This window comes from Curcuma longa, chromosome 4 (assembly GCF_044706935.1).
Source record: "Curcuma longa cultivar G26 ecotype Majalengka, Jawa Barat chromosome 4, ITB_CL_G26_1.1, whole genome shotgun sequence".
Classification (NCBI taxonomy): Eukaryota; Viridiplantae; Streptophyta; class Magnoliopsida; order Zingiberales; family Zingiberaceae; genus Curcuma; species Curcuma longa.
The window spans coordinates 20,030,665-20,040,955 of NC_133864.1; the positions used below are offsets into that span (position 1 = coordinate 20,030,665).

Consider the following 10,291-nt stretch of genomic DNA (forward strand, 5'->3'; position numbering starts at 1 on the left):
AAATTTCAACTCATTCCAGCTCGTTCCTTAGACGAGATCTTCTTTCAAAGCCATTGTGATGACATTGTAGAGATTGTTGGTGCAATAGTTGCCCCAAGTGCTTTGAGTTTCAATGTTTGGCTAAACCATGTTTAAAGTTAGGCAATTCTTGTTGATCTAACATGTGTGATGCAAGTTTGTAGGAAAGTCCAAGCATAGTCTTGGCAAAAGAAAAGTCCAAGCGTAGTCTTGGCAAAGGAAAAGTCCAAGGGTGGTCTTGGCAAGGAAAAGTCCAAGGGTGGTCTTGGCAAAGGAAAAGTCCAAGGGTGGTCTTGGCAAGGAGAAGTCCAAGGGTGGTCTTGGCAAGGAGAAGTCCAAGGGTGGTCTTGGCAAAGACTTGACATGACAAAGCTGATGGAAGCATCTCAGGCTAGTGCAGGGAGGCATGAGGCTGTGGGAGGTGTTTGAAGGCCGAGGTCTAGGTCAAGAGAAGCTGAAATGGGATTTTTCAGCTTCACCAGTCGACTGGCCCTGCCAGCAGTCGACTGCTCATAAATCAGACGCACACAGAAAGATCAGTCGAGCCAGAGGAAGACAGGAGTCGACTGGGCAGTCGACTGGTGTTATGGTGAGTCGACTGTTGCCAGTCGACTGGTCTTGGACAGTCGACTGCTATTTGAACGTTGCAGAAAATTGGCAAGCATTTAATGCGCTTTAATGCGAGATTTTGTTGCCGATTGAAGGCATCAGTCGACTGGCCCTGCCAGCAGTCGACTGATGTTGCAGAAATTATAAAAGAAGCCTGCACGAGAACAACTCAAGAATTTCGCCATTCTTTCATTCTTTTGTGCTTCTTCTGAGAACTTGTTTGTTCTCCATTCTCTGCTTTCTTTCTCTCCTCACAAACACTATTTCATATCATTCTTGAGGAGATCTAAAGAGTTGTAAAGGTTTCTCCGCCTTCGAGGTTTTCGAGAAGGAGAAGATTCATAGTGCATCGGGTGTGTGCGTGCGTGTGGATCCTTGGATTAGTCACCTCTGCGGAGGTGGAGACCAAGTAAACAAACCGGGTTAGCGTTGATCTCTTTCTTTCTCTTTTATATTTTTGCTTCCGCTAATCTCTGTGCAGAGAAAGAACAAGAAAAGTCGAGAAACGCTATTCACCCCCCCTCTAGCGAACAAACCGATCCTAACATTATATGTTGCATAAGTTGGTTTACTATGAGCATGACATCAACATCAATCTTTTATTTCAGTTCTACAATAATCTAAGTCCATGTGTTTTCGGCCAATGCATTATCTACTCCTAACAGTGTCCTTTATAAGATCATTGTTGGATGCATTCTTCCAATTGTAAGACATGAGTTGGCCATGGTACGCCCCCCCCCCCCCCCCCCCCCCCCCCCCCCCCAATTTCTTCATGATGCATGCCTTTCACCAACGTTTGGATATCTTGAACATCTTTCATTGCATTATCCATTTCATTAAGCTCATTCAAGAAAAGATCCATATGCCCTTAGGAAACATTATTACGACATGGCTTGCATAAGAGGGAATAAATGTTACTAGGGGTGCCCTTGAGCCAATGACGAAAAAATATAATCGAATCACCTTGTGGAGTTTCTCTCTAGCGAGCATGATAGCAGGGTTTCACATCATGGAATGGGAGGGTGATCCTTAGGTTGGAGAGGAGATCAGAAGGGGACCCATGGAGGCCAAGGCTCCTTTGCTCGAGGATGAGTTGTCGATGAGTGTGTCTAATCAATTTGGACTCCTTGAGTCATAGTACCATGAGTTTAAGGAGATCGTGGATACTCGGTTCGAGGAGCTAATTCTGGAGCAACAGTAGTTTTGATCTTCTTTTGAGCTCTAGATGTGTGAGCAAATAATCCGGACATGATAAGGTTGAGTCACCATGTTTTTTTCCTCTTGATAGTTTTTTATGACTTAGTCTTTCCTATTTTTATGACTTTAGTGGTGTTAGCCTTTCCTATTTTTATGGCTTTAGTGGTGTTCATTCTTATCACTTGTGATGTATATATTCAGTGTAAAAGTGTATAGAAATCGACTCACTGTAAGAACCTTTTCTTGAAGTTATTTCTCCTTGCTTTGTATTTCCTTCATATCAGTGTGTGTGTGTTGTCGGGTGTGTTGCTCACAGAGTCTAAGCCAACATTTGGTATCAGAGCGTAGTATCCACGATTCCACAAAATGTCAGGTGTCCCACAACATGCTATGAAGGAAAACGACGGAGTGTCGTTTCCCTATCCAATGCTAAGCCTCCACAATTACACTATGTGGGCAATAAAAATAGAAGCAATTCTTGATGCCCAAGGAGTCTGGAAGATGGTAGAGCCAGTGGAAGGAGCACAGGTGGATGCAAAGAAGGACAAAAAGGCACGTGCATACATCTTGCAGTGTGTCCCTAAAGACATCCTTCTCCAGATCGCAAAAAAGAAGACGGTGAAGGAAGTTTGGGACAGTCTCAAGATGAGGTACCTAGGTAGTGAATGGGTGAAGAAGACACGTGTACAGACACTGAAGAGAGAGTTTGATTCCCTTTGGATTGAGACAATTGACGAGTTTTCTAGAAAACTCAGCGCCATGAGCAGCAAGTTCTGCACTCTTGGTGCCACGCTTAAAGATTCCTCTTTGGTCAAGAAGTTATTCGATTCTGTCCCTGATAAATTCTTCCCTGTTGTTGCAGGTATTGAGTAGTTCTACAACCTTGAGATTATACCATTTGAGAAGACTATAGGGCGACTGAAGGTATATGAGGAATGGATATTACGATTACACGGTAACACAAGCAGTACTAAGGGTCAGCTTCTACTTATGCCGCATGGTAAATGTGACAGAAGGGGAACAACATTGACACTTCGTCAGGAGGCAAGGGACATGGGTCTAGTGGCCCTAGTCATGGCAATGGCGTGGGCATGGGCGTGGGCGTGGGCGTGGGCGTGGGCGTGGGCGAGGGCGCGGTTGTGGCCGTTGTACGCCGCACCAAGATAGTGCAGGAGGCACTAGCGGCTACGACAATGGCACTCGTGACAAGAGCCACGTAAAGAGTTTTAATTGTGTGAAAATGAGACATTATGCGTCCGAATGTCACAACAAGCGTCATGTTGATGAGGCTCACCTCACTTGCGCCACTAATGAAGAACCAACACAGATGATGGCTGTGTCCCACGAGGAGTCACACACTAGGCGTGAGCGGCAGGATACCGTTCTGCTTAGTGTAGAAAGGTTGCTGCCGGAGATGTACTGCGGTGTTAAGAAAGGAGACGATAAAGACGTCTGGTACCTTGACAATGGTGCTAGCAACCATATGATTGGTCATCGCGAGAAATTTCAAGAACTGAATGAAACCATCACTGGGAAGGTGAGGTTTGGTGATGGAGCAACCATTGAGATCATGGGTAAGGGGTGGTTGTGTTTGAGTGCAACAATGGCGATCAAAAGGCTCTCTAAGAGGTGTACTACATTCCGAAACATTGTAGTAACATCATAAGCCTTGGTCAAATGACAGAAGATGGGAACGAGGTACACATGGAAGGAGATACTATGAAGGTGTCTGACAGGAGCAGAAGCTCTTGATGCTGGTAAAGCGAACACAAAATCGCTTGTACAAGATAACCTTGAAGGCATTCAAGCAAGTCTATCTTCTAGCAAGCCTAGAAGACCCAACCTGGTTGTGGCATGCGAAGCTCAGACATATAAATTTCCATGACTTGAAGCTGTTGGGGGAGAAGAAATTAGCAGTTGATGTGCTACTATTGCCCCAGCCAAACAAGTTTTGCGAGGTGTGTGTGATGGCCAAGCATGCAAGGTTGCCATTCTCGTACCAAGCAAATTTTAGAGCAGAGAAGTCGTTAGAACTTCTCCATGCTGATATTTGCAGGCCAATCTCACCATGTACACTCGCCGGTAACAAGTATTTTCTCTTGATTATTGATGATTTCACTAGGGTGGATGTGAGTGTTTGTATTGGCAACAAAGAATGATGTATTCTAAGCATTTAAGAAGTTCAAATTCCTGACGGGGAAGAAGACTGAGTACAAGATCAGAACACTCCGGACAGACTAGGGCAGCGAGTTCCTATCCACGGAGTTCACTAGGTTTTGTGAATATGAAGGAATCGAGCGGCATCTCACGACCCCTTATACACCTCAATAGAATGGTGTCATGGAGCTCCGTAACCGCACCGTGATGACCATGGCAAGATCTTTCCTCAAGAGTACACATATGCCCGCAAGGTTCTGGGGGAGAAGTGGTTAGGCATGTTATCTATCTACTAAACCGTCTCCCAACTAAGGTGCTAGGAGAACATACTCCATTTAAAGCTTGGATGGGGAGAAAGCCACGTCTCTCCCACTTGAGAGTGTTCAGTTGCATTGCATATGTAAAAAATATAGCCCCTTTTCACTCACTTTTGTTGGGTTAAGATTGCTCTCTCTTGTTGGAGATGGGGAGGCAACCATGCTGCGATAAGTCAGGAGTGAAGCGAGGTCTCTGGACACTCGACGAGGATCAGAAACTCACCAATTTCATCCTCCGCAATGGCATCCATTGTTGGCGCCTGGTGCCGAAGCTTGCAGGTATGCATGTTCTTCCTCTCTGTCACTACGTTGCGGCTCACTGCAATGCAGGTTCTCTTGCCTCTGCAGGTCTGATGAGATGTGGGAAGAGTTGCAGATTGAGATGGACTAATTACCTTCGTCCCGACCTCAAACGAGGGGTCATTTCTCAAGAAGAAGAGGACCAAATCATCCAACTTCAGTCGCGCTTCGGTAACCGGTATGTACATTCGACGCTCGACTCATGATCTTTCTATCAGTTTTCTTGAATCTTTATTGTTTTGTTGATGATCGACCTCGTTTAGGTGGTCCAAGATAGCATCGCATTTCCCTGGCCGCACTGATAATGAAATCAAGAACCACTGGAACACCCGGATCAAGAAGAGATTTAAACTCCAGGACTCGAATCCAGTGACTCGTAAACTCATCCATCAGCCTGATAACCATGTCGATCATCCACTCTCCGGCATTTCTTCACGAGCATCTGGTTCACGAGCCAAAGAGATGGACACAGATGTCGTTTCAGAAATCGAACTGAGGACGTCAAATGAGAACATGAATGCAGAAGTACAGCCACGGATTGTCGACACTTTTGGAAGCTGCAACTCTTCCTTCACAACTGATGACTCGCTCTTCGCTGCTTCCACGGACGACTGTTCTTAGTATGAGTGATTCTTTTCCGCCATGGGAGACCATGTACCCCCTTGAAGACCTTTTCTATTATGATCAGAGCTTGCTATGAGCTATCAAACTTCTGATACTGATCCGAACTAGTGAAGTTTTTGGTTTCCAAATAACTTCTGTTTGTTATATGTTTAGCAACTCTTTGTAGACCCATCACTTTCTATACCAATGATTGATTGCAGAGAAGGAGAGAATGAAAGTGACAATATGCTTACTTCCAGTTAAGAAGTAGACATCCAATCATCAAGATAACGATGAACTAGTTAATTAATCATAAGAAGTTTCGTACATTTCATCCCTGCACCTCACAATGTGCGACAAAAGTAATTGATAGACTGAGGACAAGGGGATGCAATCATGCAAGTTATAGGCTTCTTCGTGGAAACCCTCAATTTTAAGATGAACTCTTTTTTTATGTTTTTGTGAGCGAAAATTAAGATGAGACTTTGTACTTTTCAATCCGTGTTGAAGTCCGAAGTGTTGTTTGGTTGTGATTATTGTATATAAAGCTGACACCAGATCACACAAGAAAGGACAAACAAAAACTTGTATTATTTCTAAACAAAAGCTGTAGTAATTAGTGTATTATTTTTTTTGTTGTTAAATGCGAGAATGCCTTATGCAATATCATCTCAAACCTTTTCATTCACAAGTTGAATTATTTAGCTCTGTTTACATGAGAGAAAAAGTAGCTGAAAACGTTGAGATAAAGATTTTCCATGTTTACTTTTAATGTTATGAAGAGGAAAATGTGAAATTGATTAGGAGATAGGAATTTTCTTAAACATGTAGAGAAGAGTTAAAATCTAACTAGGTCGATATTGAGATATATATATATATATACAGTAAACAGACTTAAAGATGGTAATTACATACAGATGCTGTCAAAATCCACTATATTACTGACTATGCTTCCTTCTCGTGACATGATCAACTCTACGAGGAATAACACAACTCGTTGGGAGTTACCTCCGGCGAGGTCTTTCCTATACCTAAGTTAATATAATAGAAAAAGAAAAGTAATAAGAGAAAGTGAGTTAGAGAAAGTCAGTCCCAAATTTTTCGGAGCATATATCTTGTATTTATAAATATGAGGTACCCATGGAGATCATGGAAAGGTGGAAAGCACATTATGGCTCATGTCTCTCTGTAGTCTATTGAGTCCAACTAAATAAGTTTTGATGGTTCAGAGGACTCGATTTAACGACTCGACAACTCGAATCGAGTCAAACTAGCTCAGCCTGGCTTGACAGCTCGGATCAGAGTTCGGCTTGGTAGCTCGGCCAAGTGTGATCCGAATAATGATGACTCCACAAGATGACTGATTAGCTTGGGATGAGTTCACGTAGGTGTGTCCTGCTGACTTGGAATAGACTAGATACTGATAGTATCACATACAAAATAAATATTTTTAGTATCGTATCATATGTTTGTATGATAAATGCACCAACTACATTACCAATTAATACATAAAATAAGAGGAGCAAAAGGTGCCTCTAGAGTAATAGTGCAGCGGTTAAGGTCCTCCGAAGGATCTCAAAAATCTCAAATTCGAGATTTAACTATGACATATCGCATGAGTAATTTCTATCCAGTAAGTAATGGATCAGAAAAAGCGAATTAACTATTTGGATGAGCCACCAGGAGCGCTTCCTGATTTATCTTGTTGGTTGATACAAAACTTTTATTGGATTGGATCGATCATCCTCAGGATTAATCAGCATAAGCTAAATACATGGTGTCTTTAGAAGCTTTTAATGATAATTGAAATGTTCTTAGAAGTTTTGAATCTTTGGAAGATTATAAAAGTCAATATGTCAAATTACAAAAAATAAAAATAAAGGTTCACCTGTGCAATATTATTTTGAGAAATTCACCTTACATCACATATTTCAACCACTTCAGTATATTCAAAAGAATAATGCCTACATGTTTCAACTATAAAATAAAGGAAAAAATATATATTGGTTTTCGTTTCTTCAAACGTTTTCCACCGAATGAAATCTTTCCATTAAAAATACTGGTTTTGTAAAGATGTTTCCTTCTTTCAAAAAGATCATAATCAAATAATAAATGTCAGAAATAGTTCAACCAGTCATTTACTCATTTAAGGGAATTGATAATTATAAAATGGAACGCACGTTGCGAACAGTTCAATTGAATTGAAAGGATCTAAAAAGTTTAGAATTGATAATTACTTTGATCAATCCATATATTTGTGGTTTCAAACAAGAGACATTTAATCGTCCTAGTAAAAAAAAAGTTTACTTGTTAATTTCAAAGGCTAAATAAGTTTCTAACAAAAAATATATATAAAATTCCGTATTGTATTAGATCCATCGTAGGAATGAGAATCCTTCGTCAATCCCTAATGCACAGCCAAAAGACTCACACTGAATCACAAATTCAACTAATTGTGCTAGGCCAAATTGGCTCTAAGCGAGCTTCAGATTAAGTCATGCCAAGTCGAGTTGAGAAGAGAAATGATGCCTCTGAAGCATGATTAAGTTGATTAGTACAAGACATCTTTACTAAAGTAGATAAAAATCGAATTTCGATGAAACCGAGATAATATCCTCCCTGTAATAACCAACTACAACTTCCTGATTTATCTCTTCATAAATAATCATGCGATCAATCGTGTAAAATCATTAAAGTGGCAGATTTCACTTTTTTTACTGAAGAAGAAGAAAAATGACTCAAATAAAATGATCACTGTGTGACTTAAGTCATGACCAGTCAGGCTATGGATGGCTCGACCCAATTAACACCTCTTAATTTAAACAAGCTAATGAAGAAGTAAAATGAAATAATGACATGAAGCATAAATATAATTTAACGAAGACCAACAGACATTTATTTTTTAAACATCTCTAGTGACCTAATTTTTGGAGTCCAAGAATCTAATGGGAATCAATTGATAGACTTAGTACCATTTATCACACTGAGATGTGCAAGTTTAGACACAAACTTGATAATAAAAAGTTGTATAAATAGGCATTAATTAACTTCAGCAAATACAGCCTGATGCGTACATTGCAGTATAGTAGTGAACTTCATCACTTAAAGACCACAAGTCAATGCTGCAAAAAATTGTACATAATCAGAAACTACACCACTACAGGTTGGGTTGAGACACATCTCAGACATCCATATAAGAAACTCAAAGCAGACCCAAAGGTAGAAGGAATATAGACATGGCTTAAGGTATGTGAGAGATGGCCATTGATACACAAGAAAAAAACGATGATTCAAATAGATATTAGCTGCCATCAGATTTGTGGTAATCTGATGCATCAAAAACGCGAGCTATAACACAAAAAAGACAGCAACCGCAGGTTCATTCTTGTGCTTTCTCTGAACAGGTATCAACAACACTACTAACCTGCCATTGAAAAGGAAAAAGTTTGTTTAAAATGTTGAAATAACTGATTTAGTACGAGTACGTGGCCTAGGTGTAAAAGCAAGATGCAAATCTAGATTATTCGTTTGCAGTGAGATGAGAACGATCCCAAGAATGGAAGTCATCGAAACAATGAGATGGCAGGATCAACGACCAGAAATGCTCAGAAAATGAAAACAGATCATTGCTAGGAAGGGGAGCTGTTGCAATAATTTGATGAAACAGGATCGAGCAATAATTAAGACTATAGAGTTAAAGCAATTTGCAATTTGAAGATTTCAAATGGAAAAAAGTGCTCCTGAAGTATCTGAATCTTACCCAAGAAAGCATGGTTTAATGCGGAGTTAGGCAGGCATTTCCATACCTTCAGTCTGCACGGCTGCACTCCCATTTTCTTCAACTAATCAATCAAGTCAAATAAATTTCAGACACTTGATAATGCAACCAACTAACAAAAAGAAGAATGAACTAGTGCATTTAAGCAATGTAATACTTGGAGGATGATGAAGCATGCACAAGGAACTAGCATTACAAGAATCAGTACAAATTCATTTACAATGACAACAATCGCCAATCATAAATGATAGGCTTGTTGACATAAACCACCTTGCCTCTTATACAAAATAAGAAGGGGCATTAGACAGCCATTTTTAAGGCAATTTTTGTCAATAAATATACTAGACCACTTATTGGTTGGTTATTAGTTAGGTAGGGCCAGATATTGCTACTCAAACAAGTGTAATCAAAAGAGAGAAAACAATTGGCAAACTTAATTAAACATGATTTAAGTGATAATTGCAAGCATGGGAGGAAGGATAAATGTCATTTGACTCACACCTAGTACAATTAGTAGAAACATTAATGTGAAAGGTAAATTCAAATCAAGATGAGAAAATGTACTAAAAGCAGCTATAATCTTATAAACACTATCAAAATTGTTATCAAATAGCCAATGTCACAAACCAAGATGCAGTTAAGAGATTTAAGATTAGATCTTACTGGGTAATTTTCTACTATTCTGGTGTCCTAAGTCCAAATTAATTAAGTAAATTTTTGTAAGTTTACAAACCTAATTTTGAATCAAGACAAAACAAGTCATGTAAGAGAATGTGTCTCAGTACTAAGTTGTAAGTTTATGCTTGATGTTAAAACTATCTTATCCAAAAAGAAGACATGTACATGGGTTTATATAGCCAACATAACCCTAAAATCATAAGTGAAAAGACAGGTCTACCCCTGCTTTTCACAACACTCCCCCTCAAGTTGAACATATATATCAAACATGTTCAACTTGCTAAGAACAGAATTAAACATAGTTTGGGGTATAGCCTTCGTAAACATATCAGCAAGTTGGTCCTCAGATTTGACATAAGGCAAACATAGTTCTCCAGAATCAAGTCTCTCCCGAATAAAATGGCGATCAATCTCGATGTGTTTAGTCCGATCATGTTGCACTGGATTATTTGCAATATTGATTGCAGCCTTGTTGTCACAATATAGCTTGAGGGGTAATTCTGCTTTTAATCCCATGTCTTCCAATAAAAAACACAACCACAGCATTTCCGCAAGACCATGGGCCATAGCTCGATATTCTGCTTCAGCACTGGACCGTGCACAAACATTTTGTTTCTTACTTCTCCAAGTTACC

The 10,291-nt window shown here is 40.0% G+C and overlaps 1 protein-coding gene and 1 long non-coding RNA gene across 2 annotated transcripts; one reads left to right on the plus strand and one right to left on the minus strand.

Moving 5' to 3' along the window:
- The first annotated feature begins 4,444 nt into the window (after positions 1–4,444).
- Positions 4,445–5,219, plus strand: LOC141826458 (transcription factor MYB20-like). Its single transcript, XM_074713707.1, has 3 exons — positions 4,445–4,577; positions 4,647–4,776; positions 4,862–5,219. The coding sequence occupies exons 1-3, from the start codon at positions 4,445–4,447 to the stop codon at positions 5,217–5,219; spliced, it is 621 nt and encodes a 206-aa protein (XP_074569808.1).
- Positions 5,220–8,211: 2,992 nt separating this feature from the next.
- Positions 8,212–9,045, minus strand: LOC141826460 (uncharacterized). The gene is made up of 2 exons (XR_012601641.1): positions 8,962–9,045; positions 8,212–8,625 (listed from the first exon to the last, which is right to left on the minus strand). It is a non-coding gene; the product is annotated as an uncharacterized LOC141826460 (long non-coding RNA).
- Positions 9,046–10,291: the final 1,246 nt, after the last annotated feature.

Coding starts and splice junctions, on each gene's coding strand:
- LOC141826458 (XM_074713707.1), top strand. CDS start 4,445: ATGGGGAGGCAACCATGCTGCGATAAGTCAGGAGTGAAGCGAGGTCTC. Junction 4,578..4,646: donor CCTGGTGCCGAAGCTTGCAG/GTATGCATGTTC, acceptor TTGCCTCTGCAG/GTCTGATGAGATGTGGGAAG. Junction 4,777..4,861: donor CAGTCGCGCTTCGGTAACCG/GTATGTACATTC, acceptor GACCTCGTTTAG/GTGGTCCAAGATAGCATCGC.